Source organism: Rhinatrema bivittatum, chromosome 3 (genome assembly GCF_901001135.1).
Source record: "Rhinatrema bivittatum chromosome 3, aRhiBiv1.1, whole genome shotgun sequence".
Taxonomy (NCBI): domain Eukaryota; kingdom Metazoa; phylum Chordata; class Amphibia; order Gymnophiona; family Rhinatrematidae; genus Rhinatrema; species Rhinatrema bivittatum.
In genome coordinates, this window is record NC_042617.1 from 10082702 (window position 1) to 10104417 (window position 21716).

The 21716-nt window shown below is 49.7% G+C and overlaps 1 protein-coding gene across 2 annotated transcripts in view; it reads left to right on the plus strand.

Annotated features, from left to right (window-relative positions):
• Positions 1 to 21716, plus strand: part of LOC115086687 — a 137603-nt gene that overhangs the window by 47386 nt on the left and 68501 nt on the right. For both annotated transcript variants that reach the window (XM_029592886.1, XM_029592884.1), the window contains exons 4-7: positions 14370 to 14620; positions 16061 to 16219; positions 17593 to 17704; positions 19499 to 19655. In XM_029592886.1, the coding sequence (XP_029448746.1) occupies positions 14370 to 14620; positions 16061 to 16219; positions 17593 to 17704; positions 19499 to 19655 (679 nt within the window). The remainder of the gene's footprint in view (positions 1 to 14369; positions 14621 to 16060; positions 16220 to 17592; positions 17705 to 19498; positions 19656 to 21716) is intronic.

Consider the following 21716-nt stretch of genomic DNA (forward strand, 5'->3'; position numbering starts at 1 on the left):
CTGTGTTCCCTCCTTCGGGGGCAGTGGCTCCCGTACATTGCTCCCTCTTAAGGTGGCAGTGGCTCCAGCACATTGCTCCCTCCTATAGTGGCAGTGGCTCCAGCACTGTGTTCCTTCCTTCGGTGGCAGTGGCTCCAGCATTGTGCTCCCTCCTATAGTGGCAGTGGCTCCAGCACTGTGCTCCTTCCTTCGGTGGCAGTGGCTCCAGCACATTGCTCCCTCCTATAGTGGCAGTGGCTCCAGCACTGTGCTCCCTCCTTCAGTGGCAGTGGCTCCAGCACATTGCTCCCTCCTATAGTGGCAGTGGCTCCAGCACTGTGCTCCCTCCTATAGTGGCAGTGGCTCCAGCACTGTGCTCCCTCCTTTAGTGGCAGAGGCTCCAGCACTGTGCTCCCTCCTATAGTGGCAGTGGCTCCAGCACTGTGCTCCCTCCTTTAGTGGCAGAGGCTCCAGCACTGTGCTCCCTCCTATAGTGGCAGTGGCTCCAGCACTGTGCTCCCTCCTATAGTGGCAGAGGCTCCAGCACTGTGCTCCCTCCTATAGTGGCAGAGGCTCCAGCACTGTGCTCCCTCCTTTAGTGGCAGAGGCTCCAGCACTGTGCTCCCTCCTTTAGTGGCAGAGGCTCCAGCACTGTGCTCCCTCCTATAGTGGCAGTGGCTCCAGCACTGTGCTCCCTCCTATAGTGGCAGAGGCTCCAGCACTGTGTTCCCTCCTATAGTGGCAGTGGCTCCAGCACTGTGCTCCCTCCTATAGTGGCAGAGGCTCCAGCACTGTGCTCCATTCTTTGGTAGTGGCTTTGGCACAGCGTCCCTCTTGGCCTTGTACTGGCAGGATTTTGCTGCACCCCCTGCTGCTGAGAATAGAACATAATTTAGTACATTAGCAGTCATATTCTAATACCTAAACTGAGATAAAATGTGTTTTTTCTCTTCCTTGGTTATTTAGGTTTTTTCTCCTTGGTCCATTCTCTGCTTTCCACTTCCTGAGTTCTAATTTCATTTCCTAGTTCTCCTTTCCATTTTCTCTTTTTTTCCTCTGCTTCTCTCCTCCTTTCTTCCTGTCTTTCCCTCACCTGGTTCGTGCACATCAGTCCCTCGCCCCCGCTCTCCTTTGGACATCTGCACCCCGAATGCAGGACTCTGCAGTGTTTGGCGCTGAATCTGACGCGCCAAGCCTTTGACCACTCTTCAAGCTTCCTTAGGTAGCCCCCTCCCCGCCCCTTCCCAGGGGTGGAAGATACCCGCCTGCAGCCTCCGCTGGGGATCAGCAAAATGCACCCACCCAAAACCTCAGCCCACCCGTAAAACCGCGCTCCAAACAGCAGAAAGAAAAATGAAAGAGTGCAAAGTCAGCAAATGTTGAAGGAACAGCGTTCAGCGTATCCGCGCTTTCACGTCTCACTTGTTAGTCACCCATTCTCCCAATCCAAGCTCCTTTCTCCCACGGAGGCTCCTGCCGTCCTTCAGGTCCCCAGAGAGTCCCGGGCGTCATCTCAGACTGGGGTTTCTGTCCCCATCGGCTGAGGGGGGCCTCCTCCTCCTCTCACTGTGGTCCCAGCTGCACTGAGCTGAGCTCCCTTTATCCGCTCCAGCTCTGCTTCCCCACTCCTGGGCCCTCCCGCCTCCGGAAAGTTCCACACGAGGGGCCACAGGGGCCCCGTCTCTATCTCTCTCACTCTCTCTCTCCCTGTTCACGTTTTACCATCCTCTGCAAAAAAAAAAAAAAGGCAGACGTTTCCTTGTGATCCCGCCACGACAGCACTCGGGAAGATATTGAACAGAACCGGTCACCAGAAGCGATCCCCGAGGCGCTCCACTCACCGCGCATCTCTCCTCAGAGCGACTTCCGTTTCCCGCCGCCCGCCGTCACCTTCCCGAGCCACCGCCAGGCTGCTGATTTCATTCCTAGGCCTCCTGGGGTTGCGACTTCGCTGAAATCCCAAGAAAACCGTTACCCATCCCGCACCCTTCGTCTAATTCTCTGGCCACCGAACGGCAAAAAAAAAAAAAATGGATGAGATTTGTCTGGCCCGATCCTCCCGTGGTAAAAACCACGCCGACGCTGTCCGGTCCTGCGTCCACTGTCCGTCGCTTCGGCAGAGCCTTCGTTCGATTTCTCACTGCTGAGCTACGGCTGTAACCGGCCTCACGCAGTTTCCATTTTTTGTGAGGCGGGTCCCCGGCTGCCCCTTCTCCAGTCCCGCAGCACCACCCCCCCCCCCCCCTCTCCAAGGATCTCGGGAACAAGTCCGGGCTGGAGGCAGGAGAAGGGATGGAGGTTAGGGAGGGGACCCCCTTTTTTTTGGGCACCCCTGGGGCCTGCGCCTCTGCCGACCCCAGCCTTGGATGAGCTCCTTCAGTAGAGCCGCTGGCACCTCTCTGACCTCCCTGGGTATCCTCACATGCGCATCAGCCAGCCCCATGGCTTTGACCAACATAAGAACATAAGAACATGCCATACTGGGTCAGACCAAGGGTCCATCAAGCCCAGCATCCTGTTTCCAACAGAGGCCAATCCAGGCCATAAGAACCTGCTAGATGCCTTCACCATCAGTTCTGCTCTCTTCCATAACCGGAGCGCTGCAGTCCCCACTCCCGTACGTACCCTGACCAATCTGGGGGATTTTGTCCGTCCCTCAAAATGTGTCCCCAACTTAATGCCTTTGATAAAGGTCACCCCGCAGGGGCCTTCTGGTCTGAAGCCCTCTGAAAGCACTTCGGGGCTTCTTGTGTTCGTTGGCTACCTCCTCTCCTGTCAGAAAACACATTTTCATTTTCCAGTGCAGAAAACACAAAATTTGTATGGGTATCGTTTCGGGGAGGCGGAGCGCCGTGTCAAAGCCCTTGCCCTGTCAGCCCCATTTATTCCTGGTTAAGGTCATAGTAAGTCCTTTCTGCTGTGAACGCAGCGATGGCTGGAGCCCGTGCTGCCTGGGTGCTCTCACTGCACTCACGTGGCTGGAGCATTTCCGCTTTGCTGGAGCCAGCTCTGCACCTTCCACAGTTTTTCCGATTTTCCACGTTGTTTAGTGTCTGTGAGACTGGCGCTTTCTGGCTGCCCGGCTCCGAGCAGACCATACATTTCACCGGGGCCGTTTGGGTATTGAGTGAAAGTCGCTTGAGCAATCTCCATTTCTGGTCAACAGAGCTGCTCCTGGCCTTCCCTCAACACGCAGTGGAGACACAAAGCTTGTTCTGTCTGCCCGGGATGCTTAATAAGCTTTCCTTATTGCACTGCCACCCTGAATCTTGTTGTTGTATGTTTGTTTATTTATTTATTTATTTATTTAAAGTTTTTTTATACCGATTTTCCTGCATAAAATGCATATCAAACCGGTTTACAATGAAACAGAATGAGCAGGAAGTAAAATTCCTTAGTCTAATACATTTAAACGTCAATAATGAAATAATTTTAAACAAAGCAAAAAGCTAAATAACATTAATAAAAGTTAAATTATTAACATAAACATAAATATAATTATATTAGAAGGAGCACAAAGGTTAGCATGAAGGGGAGCACAAAGGGGAAAACCCCTTTGTCACGCCCGGCACGCAACGCCTGGTGTAATCGCGACGTTAATCGGGTCGCCGCTGGCTGGTCGTCATGACATCGGGGGGGGGGCGAGTCTTCACATCGCTGATTTTCTCTTTTAACATCTCAGTTCATTTTTACTATTTTTTTGTGTCTTTTTCTCACAAGATGTAGTTTTCTTTAAGTGCCCGATGGTAGTGGGCTGCCCCTCTGTAACAGCGCCTTTTGTCTGAAATTAAATCTTATCTTATTTTATCTTAGTTTCTCTGCTCTGACAGGTCATTAGAGCTGCTGTTTGCCTGTTCTGAGTTTCCTCAGTGTACACTGCCTGTTTTGCGTTTCCTTACTCGGTGTGTGATTCTCCCTTTGACCCTTAGGCACCCAGGGACAGTTCTGAACCTCAGGAGGGATTTGTACAGTTTGGAAAAGGCTCTCAGTTAAGGCAGCAGCAGCAGCTTCTATTTCTCTTTCACAAAACTCCTGGAAAGCATTGTTTTTTTACCAGCTCAATTCATTATAAATTCACCTAAAACATCCAGAGAAATTCATCACAGCTGTGACAGTTCCAGAGACTCTGTGCAGTTACTCTTGACTCCATCGCATCACATCAAGTCTTATGTTATTCATTGTTCTACTAAATGTTTTTGGAAATCAAGAACTGAATTTGAAGTTGGATCAAAGGTTATTTGCCTATCTTTGAACACAAGCAAAGAAGAGCGTCCTAGACAGTGTACAGATCACTTGCGGGCCAATACAGTAAAGTCCGCGGGAGAGCGGGCAAACGACCGCTCTCCCAGCGTGCACACAGGCCACTCTCCTGTGCGTGCGATTCTCTATTCAAATTAGGTCGGCAGTAAAAACAGGTAAAAAGAAGCGTCCCTAGCGTCTCTTTTTGAACAGGAGCGGCGGCTGTCAGCGGGTTTGACAGCCGATGCTCAATTTTGCCGGCGCTGGTTCTCAAACCCGCTGACAGCCACGGGCTCGGAAACCGGACGCCGGCAAAATTGAGCGTCCAGTTTTCAACCCGAGGGCCGACTTCAAATTTTTATTTTTTAACTTTTTGTAACTTTCGGGACCTCCGACTTAATATCGCCATGATATTAAGTCGGAGGGTGCACAGAAAAGCAATTTTTACTGCAATCGTGCCAGAATACCTAATAGGGCCATCAACGTGCATTTGCATGTTGCGGGTGCTATTAGGTTCAGGGGGGTTGGACGCGCATTTTCGACCCCTTACTGAATAAGGGGTACCGCTAGCGCGTGGAAAACGCTCGTCCAATCGTGGGTTAACAGTGCGCTCCGCCGGAGTGCACTGTACTGTATCGGCCCGGTGGAGATCAGAAAGATTCTGGGATAGAAGGATCTTTAGATGGCCTCAAAATGACCTCGCTGGATCAAATCAAAGTTCTATGGCGCCCAGTATCCTGTCTCCAGCAGTGGCCAGTCCAGGCCATTAGGAAGTCCTTGGCACATCCATCTCATTGTCGCTCACTCCCAGGGATCAGCGCTGGCTTTCCCCATGTCTACCTGGCTAATAACGGTTTATGGAGTTTTCCTCCAGGAACTTGGCCACACTCCTTTTAAACTCCGCTCTGCTAGATGCCTTCACCACACCCTCCAGCATCAAATTCCTCAGCTACATTGTGCATTGAGTGAAAAAACACTTTCTCCAGCTTGTTTTAAATCTGCTACCAGTTAGTTCAATGGAGTGTCCCCTAGTCCTATTCGAAAAGATAAATAACCTTTATGATTTTACAGATCTCTTTCATATCCTCTCTTACTTGTCTTTTGTCTAAGCTGAAGAACCCTAATCTGTTTAGCCTCTCATCATAGGGGAGCCATTCCAATCTGTTTATCATTTCTGTCAATCTCCTCTGCACCTTTTCTATGCCCACTATATGTTTCTGAGATGGGGCGACCAGAACTGCACACAGTACTCAGGATGAGGGTGCACCATGACTCAATAGAGAGGAAGTATGATATTCTTCGTTTTATTTTCCGTTCCTTTTTGCATCATCCCGAATGTTCTATTTGCTTTCCTGACTGCCGCTGCACACTGAGTCGAGGACTCCAGGGTCCTCTCCTGGGTGGTGACTCCTAACCCGGGGCCTGGCATTGTGCATGTGCTAGGCAGGTCACAGCTCTCTTTCAGCAGTGCCAGATTGTTCTGTAACCCACTGTTATTAAAGCCCTTTGGTATAATCCGGATGGAAGACAACCGTGGTCCGGTCTGAGGGGGCTGGGCATGCTCCTGCAGAGAACCTGAGGCAGACTGTAAGACTGACCCGGGGGAGGAAGGATGCTGCGGCCCATCTGATCAGTGAAAAGGCCGCTGCCGTGTTTACCCACCCACTGGAGCTCCCCCACTGCTCTCAGAGAGGATCATGCACCGCGTTCAGTGAGCTTTCTGCTGAGTGCATTTTATGAGAGACCGAAAGTGTTGTGGTCATACTGGGATGTTAAGGGCACACGAGAACTGGCAAAACTCATTTCAGAAAGCTGAGCTAGAGAATTAATTCAGGAGATCGAATATTCTGCCAGCTAATTCTGAAATTTGGAGACCACATTTCAGATGTCTTTCTCTCTCAAGGAACTGCCTTCAAGAACAGCGCCATTGCTCAACTCCCTCAATGCAGGCAGCCAGACTCAACCAGCAAATTTTGTGTGTCCCTAATCATCTTCGAGCACTGCTCTTCACACAGCTCACAGACTTGTCTAAAGTGTGGCCTTGCTAGCGTCAGGTATGAGTGATATGGTGTCTTTAGCCATTGAGGCTCGGGGATGGGTCATACAGAGCTAGATGAGTTTATCGCTCTGGCGATCTCCCAGTCATCTTGAAACGCGTTGGGCGAGCATTCGGGATTCTCCATCCAGTGTCAAGACCACGTTTCCTTTCTCCAAAAAATCCCCAATGGCTTTAGTCATATTTTCTGAATTATATTCTTCAGTTATTTCAATTCAGCTCAAAACTGGGAGCGAATTTCATGCCTGTTAACATTCACTAACCGACGGAAATCGAGAGGTAGCCTCTTGTCACTGCTGTCAGCGCTATCCTCACACACCAAGTTTACAGGGAGCAGCTACTCTGTATGTAATGCTGTTCTCCTAAATCCTGGGAAGTCCAATAGTCCATATTCAAAAGATTTATGCAGGTACATGTTACGAGCGCGCGCGGGCGCGGTCGTCTTGGGCGGGTGGTGAGCCCTTGGGCCACGGCAGGACCCCAGGAGGAGCCCAAGGCCACACCGTGGGAGGTGAGCTGAGCAGGCATGGTGAGCCAGGCAGGCAGGAACAGAAGCAGGGAGTCCGACCCTCAGCCGGACCTGCATGCCCATGGTAGCCAACACGGGGAAGTTGACTAATGAACGGTCCTCCGACTGTTCCCGGCCCTTTCGGACCTGCCGCAGGGAACGGCAATGGGCAGCAGGCCGGACAGAGGCGAGGGCAGACAGAGTCCTTAAACAGAAGACATCAGACGGGGCAGAAGCAGGCTGAAGCAAGACGGAGACATCAGGACAAGGGCTGAAGCGAGTCACAGGAAAGGTCCAGGCGAGCAGGAACTCCGATGCTGGGATACTCACATCCGAAGCCCCCTCGGCTGGCAGACGCTCAAGAGCCCGTGGGACGAATCCCTCCTGTTGGCCACTCCAGGGCCCAACAGGACAGAAGGCTCAGGAACCAGGTCAAGGCAGAGACAGGAAGACATCCGGACAAGGGCTGAAGCAGACACTGAAGACAAGGCTGGACGGGAACATTGCACTGTCCATCAGGGCGCCCTACTCAGCCCACCCGTGGGACTGAGTCACGGACCACCCTGTCCCAGACGCGCCCTACACAGCCCTGGGAGGCTGGTCACGGACCACGCTGAGAAGGAGGGCGCGGGGAAGACCCAGGCGAACAGGAACTCCGATGCTGGGAAACTCACATCCGAAGCCCTTACGGCTGGCAGGCACAGGAACAAACATCTAGGCAGGGTCAGAGACAGACATCAAGGCAGAGACACTGGACATCAGGAACAGCAAGCAGAGACAGGACAAGGCGCCATCAAACATGGAGGACCTGGATCGGCTAGGTTACAGGCGACTGTAATGCTCATATCCAAGGCCAAGACACAGTGAACAGAAAGTCCTTAAATACTGGAGGTAGAAGGCAACTCCCTGGGAGGAGCTTGCCAGGACCGCCCACCGCTGGTCCTATAACTAGGGTAGAGAGCTGCGGGCCAGCCCCTAGGGAAGGGCGTCGCCCAACAGGAAGTCCAAACACTGAGGCTGCAAGCCACAGGCACAGCTAGGCCTCTCAGGCCCTGGAACAAGTCCCGGAAGATGCGCAGGCGAGGCCCAGGCTTCAGAGCGGCCTCTGGAGGAAGGTAAGAGACCTCCTGTAGCGCAGCAGCAGGGGGGATCGCAACAGTACAATCGTTTTTCCCTACATATATCCGCCCTTGCCATGTCCATGGGGACATGGCAAGGGCGGATTAATACTTAGCAGTTTAGCGCCATATCGAACAATTTTTTGTAGGTAAGGCAGTGTACACAGATGGCAGGCCTAACGCTATGCAGATATCGTTCCCTGGATATTCAGTGGCAAACGGAGTCAGGCAAGCTCCACTAAATTATCCAGTAAAGTTATCTGGACAACTGACCCACTTGCTGGCATGTTGAATTTGGACCTTGCCAAGGGAGTAGAGGTTGGATGAATTTTATCGGCAATGTCTTTGAAGACGACACCAGCTGTATACAGTAGTTTGGCTTTTGCTATACTCTAGGCAAAGCAACGGTGATTTCGTGAGTCTGAAAAAGTCAGGTTTTGCTTTGATCTGCCGTTCTCTCTTCCCTTTGGCCTCCTTCTCTACACTCAACGTCTTGGAAGGTTTTGGCATTTTTTGCGCCATTTCTCAGCAGGTTCACGACCTGCAGCTGTCTTGAGCTGTTTCTTAACTTGATCGCATTTTGCACAGCCTGTAAAACAATCTGTGTCCTCTCAAAACTGAAATATTCTCTTTCCCAAGCTGGACTGAAACATCTTTTTTCTTCTTACTGGATGCCATGGGGTATTTTTTCAGTTCTAAGGAAACAAATGTGTGCAAGGTAGATGTAGCAAAACCTTTGACTGGATAAAATGCTTTTCTGGTTCCACTATCAAGACGCTGTACGGCTACTAGAGGTACTGTCACTGACAGCTGGCAGGAGGGAGAGATCACATCTGGCCCGTTCGCAATGCTATTCCAGTGTTTACATTAGATGGGGCAGGCTAGACATGTTTTAAATAAATCAATCATGTTACGTTTTTATTTGGATTTAGCTCATGCGTCTTGATTGATGGCTCAAGGTGAGTTACGCTCAGGAACTGTAAGGGTTTCCCTGTCTTCAGAGGGTTTTCAGTCTTGAGGGCCTGATTTGCTAAGGCTTTTCTCCCATTCTCTGTCTATGGGGAAAATGCTTGGTACATGAGGCCCTTCGTTTCCAGCTGAGGCAACGGCGTGTGGAAGGATTTGCCCAAGGTCACATTTTTCCACATGAGTCTTACGTCGTACCTCTGACACTAATATCCATGCCAAACCCTTGTTTACCTCTCTCTATATATCTTACCCTTCTTCTCTCTACTTCCCGTCATTCTACTTTCTTGCCTTTTTCCCCACTGACTTCTCGCTGGGCCTTTCATCTCTTTGCCGGCTCTCAGCTCTTCCTCTTCCCATCTCTTGCTGTCTGTCTCGCACCCTCAAACTCTTCTCTATTCCCCACCTTCCAGCTCCCTTTCTGTTTCTGTCTCACCTCTCAGGCCTCCAACTCCCCAGTTGTGTTCCCTTCTCCCACAGCAACTGGGGAAGAGTAGCAAAGCTCCAACCAAAAGCAGGGAAGTTGTGGCACTCAGGCGCGATCGCAGGCACCATAGGGAGCAGTAAAGGCGCTGCATTTCCAGTCCCTACAGCTGCCTCCCACCCTTGTGCAGGTGTCATTTTGAAGCAGGAAGCCCATGCAGTAGAAAGACAGGAGAAGGAGGAGGCAGCAGCCCTGAGGAGAGGAAGCGCACTGTTTGCACTGTTGGCTGCAGTGACTGCTGCCTCGTCTTTCCTACTGCAACCGGTGGCCTTTCCTGCTCCTCCCTTGCTAGTGGTGGCCAGTTTACCTCCTCCCCACCTCTTTCCAGGCTGAGAGGTGCCGTGGGTGATCCAGGCACTGGCAGTTCATCACTGAGGTTGGCTCTTCCTGTAGAAGTGGTGGAGCCAGCTGTCTCTTGCAGTTCCGGCTCCCTTTCTTTTGTGCGGTAACTTCAGGGGTACACGGGCCTTTGGTTGTGCTAGAAGCCCAAAGGGGCAGCAGGAAACTGCTAGGCCAACACAGAAAACTTCCTGATCCAGCAGTCAGGTAAAAGGGCCCCCTCCCACCCCACCCAAGGATAATATTTATGTAGCAAGCTACTATAAGCCAGGTTCCTGCCTCCACGAGCTTATCATGTGTTGGAGCCTTACAATGTAAATGGAGCTGCATCTGGATCTGAGTGATGTGTTTTAGACCTGTCAAAAAGTGTTTTCAATCCTGCAGAGACTGCAAGCTGCCGCAGCCAAGGTGAAAGAATATAAAAATACATCAAAAACCCCCTTTGTTTTCTCCTGTGAATGATAAATGTTCTGCAAAAACCAGCATCCAGCACTCACAGTGATAATAAGTTGGGAAAAGAGCTGCACTGTTTAGCCTGCCCAGAGAACAGCACTACATAGCCAGCAGAGGAGGAGGCCAAAGGAATGCTGGGAGACCATTTAAGACAGAAAAGGTGCAATTTGCCTGGCTCTGTGTGTGCAGGGCAGGGATGGCCATGAGTTGGAACCAGGACCAGGAAGAGAGGAGTACATCTGGCAGCCCTGCAATCAGCTTTTCTCCTGAAGAGCTGATTATCAAGAAGGAGAGACAGAAGTCTGCGGTTTGAGGAAATGGAGAAACAGACAGCTGTTCTTGCTTCATAGCTGAGCTACATATAAAATCCCAACAATGGACAGAGAAGCCAGGAGCTAAGAGACTGAGAGACTTCCTTTCCAGATATATCCAGGCCCAGGAGCACATGGCTGGTTCACCCTCCTAAGAGACTGAGTTAAGTAATTTAAACTTTGCACAGAGAGTATTTTAGCAGAGGAGGGAGAAGGTTTATTTCCTTGCCTTTTGTCACAAATTCAGTCTCTCAACTGCTTGAACCTTTCAACCAAAGTCAAGCATAAACCCTTGCCATAGCCACACGACATAGGGCAGGGAAAGAGAAGCTGATGGACCGTGGTCTTTCTGTAAGAGACTGAAACCAGGCCTGCTTTCTATTTAGTACCAAGTAAAGCATTTGGGGAAGCTCCCCAGGAGAGAGAGAGACCTTCCACACACTGCAGAGCTCATCTGTTTGGTTTCTCATCATCAAGAGGCACTTCTTGATTGTTTTTTTTTATGCACAATTTTGTGTTTGGGACAGGGTGCACCCTTTATAAACTGGTGACATTGGGGTGGATCTGTTTCTCCCCCCGCCCCCTTTTTTTGAATACTCGGGGGTAAAGACAATTCATGAAATCTTTCTTCACTGATTTTTCCCCCCGACCTCTCTCTATCAGCGATCCTTATTTTCTGTACTATCCATACGAGGCTGTTGGTTGCACTGGTTAACAGGCCATACCCAGTGTTATTTCTGCATTGCTTGATATGAAATAAGAAAACTGAAAGTTTATATTATACTTCACTACTGTACGTTTCCCATTTAATGTTCTGGTTGGATTTACTATTTACACAATACTAATAAAAGGGTTAATTACTGATTTATTCTGGTGTGATGATTTTATCAGGTCTGTGGTGCCACAAATGAGAGGCTGTTTGGGAAGGGCACAAAATTTTGGTATTGGGGTGACCGGGACCCTGTCTCATCCCCCACTCAGGGTAAGAACAGGAAGATAAATCGTATTAGTGAATATAATTTCTCATGTGGTACTTCCCAGCCCAAGCAAAGGGGTAAGTTATGGTTTGGACTGGGAGGGGAGGTATATTTAGATACAGGGAAGTGGAGCAGCCATATTGTGCAGCGGCAGAGCAGTGACGTCAGCAAACACTTGGGCCGATGCAATAATCTGAGCATTAAAACACTATATGCTGGTTCCCAGTGCACATTTTTAACGCTCAGGTTAATGTTTTTTTTAACTCCGGATGCAATAAACTAATGATATGCTAATGCATCAGGAATTAAAAACGCACAAAAACTATAAAATGTGTGTTCAACACAGGTCAAATGCACATTTTAACACAGGAAGGGAGGGGGAGCCATCCCTGACACCACATGGCGGCAGCTGCCAGATAAGTAGTACTTATCCCTCAATCTAGCACTGGTCACCGCCACTTAACCAGATAAAGTACTTATCCCTCAATCTAGCACTGGTCACCACCACCTAACCAGATAAAGTACTTATCCCTCAATCTGGCGCTGGTCACCGCCACCTAACCAGATAAAGTACTTATCCCTCAATCTGGCGCAGGTCACCGCCACCTAACCAGATAAAGTACTTATCCCTCAATCTGGCGCAGGTCACCGCCACCTAACCAGATAAAGTACTTATCCCTCAATCTGGCGCAGGTCACCGCCACCTAACCAGATAAAGTACTTATCCCTCAATCTGGCGCTGGTCACCGCCACCTAACCAGATAAAGTACTTATCCCTCAATCTGGCGCTGGTCACCGCCACCTAACCAGATAAAGTACTTATCCCTCAATCTGGCGCTGGTCACCGCCACCTAACCAGATAAAGTACTTATCCCTCAATCTGGCACAGGTCACCGCCACCTAACCAGATAAAGTACTTATCCCTCAACCTAGCACTGGTCACCGCCACTTAACCAGATAAAGTACTCATCCCTCAATCTAGCACTGGTCACCGCCACTTAACCAGATAAAGTACTTATCCCTCAATCTGACGCTGGTCACCGCCACTTAACCAGATAAAGTACTCATCCCTCAATCTGGCACTGGTCACCGCCACTTAACCAGATAAAGTACTTATCCCTCAATCTGGCACTGGTCACCGCCACTTAACCAGATAAAGTACTTATCCCTCAATCTAGCACTGGTCACCGCCACTTAACCAGATAAAGTACTTATCCCTCAATCTGGCACTGGTCACCGCCACTTAACCAGATAAAGTACTTATCCCTCAATCTGGCGCTGGTCACTGCCACGTAACCAGATAAAGTACTCATCCCTCAATCTAGCACTGGTCACCGCCACTTAACCAGATAAAGTACTTATCCCTCAATCTGACACTGGTCACCGCCACTTAACCAGATAAAGTACTCATCCCTCAATCTGGCACTGGTCACCGCCACTTAACCAGATAAAGAACTCATCCTCAATTTGGCGCTGGTCACCGCCACCTAACCAGATAAAGTACTCATCCCTCAATCTAGCACTGGTCACCGCCACTTAACCAGATAAAGTACTTATCCCTCAATCTGGCGCTGGTCACCGCCACGTAACCAGATAAAGTACTCATCCCTCAATCTGGCACTGGTCACCGCCACTTAACCAGATAAAGAACTCATCCTCAATTTGGCGCTGGTCACCGCCACCTAACCAGATAAAGTACTTATTCCTCAATCTGGCACTGGTCACCACCACCTAACCAGATAAAGTACTTATCCCTCAATCTGGCGCTGGTCACCGCCACCTAACCAGATAAAGTACTTATCCCTCAATCTGGCACTGGTCACCGCCACTTAACCAGATAAAGTACTTATCCCTCAATCTGGCGCTGGTCACCGCCACTTAACCAGATAAAGTACTTATCCCTCAATCTGGCGCTGGTCACCGCCACCTAACCAGATAAAGTACTTATCCCTCAATCTGGCGCTGGTCACCGCCACCTAACCAGATAAAGTACTCATCCCTCAATCTGGCGCTGGTCACCGCCACCTAACCAGATAAAGTACTCATCCCTCAATCTGGCGCTGGTCACCGCCACCTAACCAGATAAAGTACTTATCCCTCAATCTGGCGCTGGTCACCGCCACCTAACCAGATAAAGTACTCATCCCTCAATCTGGCGCTGGTCACCGCCACCTAACCAGATAAAGTACTTATCCCTCAATCTAGCACTGGTCACCGCCACCTAACCAGATAAAGTACTTATCCCTCAATCTGGCGCTGGTCACCGCCACCTAACCAGATAAAGTACTTATCCCTCAATCTGGCGCTGGTCACCGCCACCTAACCAGATAAAGTACTTATCCCTCAATCTGGCACTGGTCACCGCCACTTAACCAGATAAAGTATTTATCCCTCAATCTGGCGCTGGTCACCGCCACCAACCAGATAAAGTACTTATCCCTCAATCTGGCGCTGGTCACCGCCACTTAACCAGATAAAGAACTTATCCCACTTAGAAGCGCTGACCCATGCCAGATAGACGGATAAGTTGGTATTTATCCAACTATGTGGTGACAGGCATTTTTTAATCCCTTTTTAATTATTTTTTCTCTAGTGCTGGAAACTTAACTCTAGCCTTGATCCAGGTGTTAAGTTTCCAGCACTAGAGAAGGTGCACTGGCCCGATGCAGTCTCTTAGCGCCCTCATTTGCATGGGCTTTCCGTGCGAGGATGCTATTACTCTCGTTGAGGTACGCACGTTTTCTGCGCGCAGAACTCCTTCCTGCATGGGGAGTACGTTTTTTGTCCGCGGAGAAGGCGCCTTCCTCGGAGAGCATCTTTCTGCGTCGGCCTGACTGTGGGAGACGGCTCCACGTGCAGGACAGGGCCCACGTGGCCAAGTCTCCCGCTGGTCTCGGAAAGGCCATCCCCTGCTCTTCATGGTTCTCTTTTCTCCCCAGGACTCTTCTTTACCTGGAGTACAAGTTGGCAAGGTTAGTGCTGCGTCGGCTGGACGACAGGCGCCCGGCTGGCCGCCACGGGATCTGTGGCTACAGCCGCCAGTCAAACTGCACAGCCGCGTCCAGCCTCCCCAGCCATCCCTCCACGGCAGGGCTCCCACAGTCGACGCCTTCGCTGGGGCTGCCAGGGATGGACTGCGATCTGCTTCTGAGGCTGCCCAGCCGCGCCCGCAGCATGCCCGCTGACATCGGTGAGTCACCCCCGGTTAAAGGCACGGCGTAACGATGAGGTCTCCCGGTGCTGCTGGAGTGTGTGTGTGTGCGGCAGCTCTGAGGCTGGCCTATGCTCATTCTGCTTCTTAAATAACTCTTTCCTCCCAGGCAGTGTGGGTTAGAATTTATATCTTGGCGCGTTCTTTCTGCAGCAAATACGAAGGATGCACGTGAGACAACTCTTATCAGCATAAGAGGGCCTCACCGAGCATTGATACTGCATGATGTTTTGTGGAGGTTTCCCTGCACATGCCGGATTCTTCTTACAGTCGTCCCACAGCGTGCCAGGGTCAGCTTATCCCATGCATCGCCTTTTTGATTAGTGCGGTGTGGGACATGTTTTGGAAAAGGTTGCCTGAGATACGTGCAGTTAAAGAGAGCGCTCATGTAAAACTAGAAGCAGGTTATTGCCCACCAGCAGTCCGTGTGTATCTGGATGGACTCCGCTATTAGACTGGAAAGATCTATGAGCTCTGCCTCCTGAAAGATGCACGCCCTGAGCTGTCATCCCCACAGCGGCGCCATTAACAGTGCCAGCTCTGTCAGCTGCAAAGTGAGTGAGTCTCATCCCTGCAGCGGTGACAGCCGCTCATCCCACAGTCACCGACATCTCTGTCAGCTGCAGGAACAGGAAGGGCCTCCTGAGACCAGGAAAGGTTTAAGGTATAAAACACCCTCATTTCTCCTTCTGGCCTGTCAGATGCCTCCATCTCCATAGCCTGAGCAGGTGGGCGGCTGCCCTATGTAAAGGACAGACTGACCCGGTCCTGGTGCTTTTAACCTCATTGCACTCCACCAGGACTGTTAGTCAGCAGCCCCGCCTTTCTCTGGGAAGCCCGAAGGATGATCCCAGGGACGGTGCAGAGCGAAGCCTGGGCTGCTCCAGCTTGCCCCTGGTGACCTCGTCATTGTGGGATGTATGGACTGAGAATGAGGTCAAAAGAAGCCAAAGGCAAGCGGGCTAGTGAGCCGTAGCACTAGTGGGGGGGGGGGGGGTGTCTGGGCAGAACACTGCAGGAGACCCCGCCCGCACAGGTCTCCCAAAAAGGAGCAGCCAGTTGAACAGGCAGAGCTTAGCTTACATCTGGCAGCGGTGCTGTGATGCTTTTCTGCCTGTGGAATCAGCTCTTCTATTTTGGGGGGCCTGGTCAGAGTGTTTTATTTTTCTGGGATGGAGACAAATGGCTCAGAAGGGTCCAGTCACACACATTCTACTAAAGGGAATCTTATGCAGGCAGGACAGAATGAAAAAGTATCCATTTTTTTTTAAACCAAACTGAGGGACTGTCAGACCAGTCCGGCCGCTTCTCCTGGAATCTGGCTTTTGGCAATGCTTCACGTGTCATTCCATGTGTGCTGTGTGGGGGGGGGGGGGGGATCCTGGCTGACAACCTTACCCGTTGCCTTGGTTCCCGCAGGCCGCCTGACCCGCCTCATTGCAGTGTACCAGGCCGCGGGCAGCGGACAGGACGTGCTGCTGGGATACTGCGCCCCCTTGGATCTCCAGGACCTGGGTGCTGGTCTCTGTTCCTCCTATGCTGACAGCAAGGACCTGCTGGTCTCAGAATCCGGACGAGGTGAGATAACAGAGGAGAGAACCTGTGTCGGCTGTGCAGCTCGGCTCCCCACGGGAAGTCTTCCTCTCTGCAGGGACTTAGTGCTCCAGTTCCTCTCCTCGGATGCACTAGAGGCAAACTCAATCCCTCACACCCTCCCAACATTTCCTCGCAGGGCAGGAGGTCCAGGAGGAGGAACATCCCGCCGGTGTAGGGTAGCAGCCTCCCCCCTGTTATATGTGAAGGCACCCGCTCCCATCCTTCTGCTGGTATAGGGCAGAAGCTGTTCCATATCGGGCACTCAGGTCGGCGCGGCCGCTTAACACGCCATTGGATGCGCGCGTTGGACACGCTAGATTTATGCCCAGTGCAATACAGGGTTTAGCGTGTCCAAAACTTGCGATCAATTGAGCGCATAGCTAACAGCGCTCATCACATGCAAATTCCATGTAGATGAGGCTATTAGCTATTACCCTGAAATGCGAAAAATTGGCACGCAGCCAAAGTGCCGGTTTTAATTAACGCCAGCGCGGGAGCTGGCATTAAAGCATGCCGCACTCAAGGGCTCACGACAAAAACAAAAACTCCTGCTGTTACTAAGATTGCAATAGAGAAGGAGGAACCACAGAAAGCAGCATCCCCAGTTCCGGCCCGATTGAGGGAGTGAATAAATTAATATTAAGTGTCGGGCACCTAATACTAATGTATTCACACCTTCACTTACTGTTGATTGGTCCATTCACTGTCACATGTCAGCTGAAAGGACCAGTCGGGAACAGCCCTGCCGGGGGGTGGAGAGGGAGCTCTGGCCAGGCTGTTGAGGGCGCACAGCCACTCGCCTGGGCACCCGATGCAGAGCACTAGGGATGCACAAATTATCCACTGCGCGTCCCTTTTAATGTGGCAGCTCATTTGCCCGTCGCATCAAGTGCCCAGGAGAGGTGGATGTGCGCGTGTTCAAAAAACGTGCGCCCAGTTTAAATGCACATTTTTTACGCAATCATATTGCATCGGCCTGTAAGCGCCTTAAGCACATCCTCTGGCAATGAATTCCAGAGCTTTATTGTGCGTTGAGTAAAAAAGAACTTTCTCCGATTAGTTTTAAATGTGCCCCATGCTAACTTCATGGAGTGCCCCCTAGTCTTTCTACTATCCGAAAGAGTAAATAACTGATTCACGTCTACCCGTTCTAGACCTCTCATGATCTTAAAGACCTCTATCATATCCCCCCTCAGTCGTCTCTTCTCCAAGCTGAAAAGTCCTAACCTCTTTAGTCTTTCCTCATAGGGGAGCTGTTCCATCCCCTCTCTCTCTCTCCTCCTTGTGCTAGTGCAGAGCAGGGATGGCAGTCTCTCTCTTAACCTGTACTCATACACCTCACATGATGTTCACAGAGAGAACCACCGGCAGGAGAAATGGTGCAGCAGCTGAGGAATTTCCAGGCCAGCAGCAGAAGGATCATGTGTGTTTCTCAGAGGAAGAATTCACTCATTCTCTGGGCAAAAGGTAACAGTCTGAACTGGCACTTACACTGAAAAGACATCTGTGGTATTTGCACTATATAGCAGTGATGTGATGGATTGTTGTTAGCCATGTGTTATGCCATTAACTGCTATTAATCAAGTTTACTTAGGGAATAGCCACTGCTATTAATTGCCTCAGTAGCATGGGATCTTCTTAGTGTTTGGGTAATTGCCAGGTTCTTGTGGCCTGGTTTGGCCTCTGTTGGAAACAGGATGCTGGGCTTGATGGACCCTTGGTCTGACCCAGCATGGCAATTTCTTATGTTCTTAGGCCAGTGGTGTTCAACCAGGCATACAAGTTCTCTGTCTGAATGGCTAAAGCACTGGATTGTTTTCAAGATTACATCAAAAATAGACTGGACTTGGTTTGAAAGATCTACCGGTTTGGATTTAAAACAAGGGAAGACTTGTCTGTAAAAATATACTGATTCACTGTATTGGTTATAAGGCATTAAGTGGAAGTTATAAGGGATCGCACCTCATATGTGAACATGTGAAAGCCTTATTTTTATGGATATATAAAGTATGGTTCAGTATGGATGTGAGTATGGTAATGTGGGGGTAAAGCATGCATGTCTAGTATGAGAATGAATGTGTGTGAGTAGTAAAAGGGTTGGGTGTATGGGATGTGTTTTAATGTTTCACATAGGTCCATTGTAAATGGTTAATAAAGAAGTTGATTTAAATGGATTTAAATATGGTATAATAGTTATTGGATTACCTCCATTTTTTATGATATAGTTTCCTGAGGTTTGGAGGATATGCACAGTGTTTTTCACCTGAATGGCTAATGCAGCATATTCAGCCGCTTATCCTTCTAAATTATAGCCAGATATCTACTTATTCGGGTATAATTTAGTCGAGCTTCTGAGCAGGTGTAAAATGATCCAGCCTTGTGGGGGCAGATAACTTTCTACTTAACTTGACGTCTTCAAGGATTAGTTTCGGCTTTCCCTCCCGCGCTGCCTATCGGATTCGGCGCTGGAGCCGCCGGGAGGTGGTGAGCGGGTCCCTCACTCCCAGCAGGGATGGATTTCGGCCATCGGGGGGGAGGGAGGGGAGTCTGGGGTGATCCTCTTTCTTGTGTTACTGTGGGAGGGTAGGAAAGTTTGCTGGGGGGGGGGGGTTGGAGAGATCCGATTGGATCATTTGAAATCAAATTGGAGAAAGGTTGAGGGGGGTGGGAGAAGAATTGGGCATTTTTTCTGGGTGAGAGGCGCTGGCCCCGGTAGTGACCTTTATATATAAACAGGGTAGGCTGACATTCGGGCCGCGGGCCCGTTGATTTTTTTTTTTTTGGTAAAAATGACATCTCTGAAGAGATCCGGTTAAGTGGCCACACGAGGCCGGATAATGTTACAACTTATCTGGCTATATCCAGACGTAGCCGGTTAGATTTTAAAGTTATCTGACTACATGTAGCAGGTATAATCCACGGGACGTTTCTCCCACGGAATAAACAGGACACGAATGTCCACCAAAGGGCCTCTGAATATTGGCCTCTCTTGTCCTGGGGCTCTTTCTTCTTATTTATTTATTTATTGCTTGGTTTCCTGGCTTTCGGGCCTTTTATGGCTAGTTTACAGGCCGGAGGCCATGCTGTGTGGCTTGCCCCTCTGTTCCTCCCCCCCCCCCCCCCCCCTCGATACTTGGTGTGAATTATCCCTTACATGTAGCTATCACTGAAGGCTGCCCTTCTGAGGCCAGAGGGCGCTCTCGGTTTGGAAGGGCTCAGGGTTCTCAGTAACTTCGGCCATTATCGGCATTCCCTCCGCAGGCGAGAGCTGGAGCAGGCCCCCCAGGACACACCCGGCCTGCGCTTCGCCCTGGACGAGGAGTCCAGCGATTCGGAGGGCGAGGAGGACGCGTCTGAGCTCCTTGGCAGTGTCAAGCAGGCCTCCCTGCAGAGGCTGAAGGAAGCAGCCCTGGGGACGGTGAGTAGAGAGCAGAGGAGTGTGAGAGTCTGCAGGGGAGAGAGGGGATGAGACGCCACCGAAGGGTACAGGCACCAGAGATTAATGTTTGCACCCCTGAAGCAGGGACCATGTCGGATAATTTACACAATGGGAAACAGGGAAGTATCAATCTGTTGCAATTTTAAAAAATATATTATCTATATTTATAAAGAGAGGATGTGAGAGCTGTGGGATTATAATTTAAATGCAGGACGGTAGCTGCAAAGCATTGAGCGTCCCTTATTCATGTACTAGAGTGTATGCAAGGCTGAAAAATAAGACTGAGCCCACGGTTTGCGTTATTCAGTGCTTGGAATTGGGGTTTGTTCACTCAAACACTAGGATTCAGTTGGTTACTTGGTAATTACTATTTCTAAACATTTATGTAGGGCTACAAGGAGTACGCAGCGCTGCACACACACAGACGGTCCCCACTCCCTGGAGCTTACAATCTAGTGGAGACAGACTGACCAGACAGATAAGCGTTTGGTGAGAGGGAGGAAACGCTGCAGCAGGCAGACTTCCGCAGAGCCCGGCACAGAACGTGCACGATAGCAGAATTCCCACCTCGGCCGCACGAGTGTAACCCCCAGCCCGCTGGCTAACTGGGACCAGGGGCTCACTTGGCACTGTTAGGGCCATATTCTGACTTACACTGGGCTCTCCCCACCCCCGACAGAGGGTGAGGAAACCTTCAAGCCCTTAGGGGTTTTTCCAGAGGGCTTCTGCAATAGTCCAGGACAAAAAGATGGCTCTTGTGCAAAAGAAAATCCTTTAAGTGACATTTGACTGCAGGTGTAAAATCACACAGGGTGCTCTGGTACTGAATGCACATCACATGGTGCTCTGGTACTGAATGCACATCAATACAGAAACGAACGCGCGGAAGAAAAAACAAATCAAAGACGGTCCCTGATAAATCTGCACTCCCTGGCAGCAGGGGCGCTTCACAAGGAAGCTGCAAGTTTGGATGCAGACTCTGGCACCCTCCTTCTGCACCTCAAGAACGCATTCATTCTGAGGCTGCGCTCCACCGAGGGATGCCCGAGGCACTGCACACATTAAACATACACAGCTAAAAAGCCAGTCACATAAACAGAACAACATACACAACTAAAAAGCCAGTCACATAAACAAAACAACATACACAACTAAAAAGCCAGTCACGTAAACAGAACAACATACGCAACTAAAAAGCCAGTCACATAAACAGTGCAACATACACAACTAAAAAGCCAGTCACATAAACAGAGCAACATACACAGCTAAAAAGCCAGTCACGTAAACAGAGCAACACACACAGCTAAAAAGCCAGTCACATAAACAGAACAACATACACAGCTAAAAAGCCAGTCACGTAAGCAGAACAACATACACAACTAAAAAGCCAGTTACATAAACATAACAACATACAGAACTAAAAAGCCAGTCACATAAACAGAATAACACACACAGCTAAAAAGCCAGTTACATAAACAGAATAACATACACAACTAAAAAGCCAGTCACATAAACAGAACAACATACATAGCTAAAAAGCCAGTTACATAAACATAACAACATACAGAACTAAAAAGCTAGTCACATAAACAGAATAACATACACAACTAAAAAGCCAGTCACATAAACAGTGCAACATACACAGCTAAAAAGCCAGTCACATAAACAGAACATACATAGCTAAAAAGCCAGTTACATAAACATAACAACATACAGAACTAAAAAGCTAGTCACATAAACAGAATAACATACACAACTAAAAAGCCAGTTACATAAACAGAACATCATACACAACTAAAAAGCCAGTCACATAAACAGAGCAACATACACAGCTAAAAAGCCAGTCACATAAACATAACATACAGAACTAAAAAGCCAGTCACATAAACAGAACATCATACACAACTAAAAAGCCAGTCACATAAACAGAGCAACATACACAGCTAAAAAGCCAGTCACATAAACATAACAACATACAGAACTAAAAAGCTAGTCACATAAACAGAGCAACAGTGGTAGAGTTTTAAAATCAGCTTAACG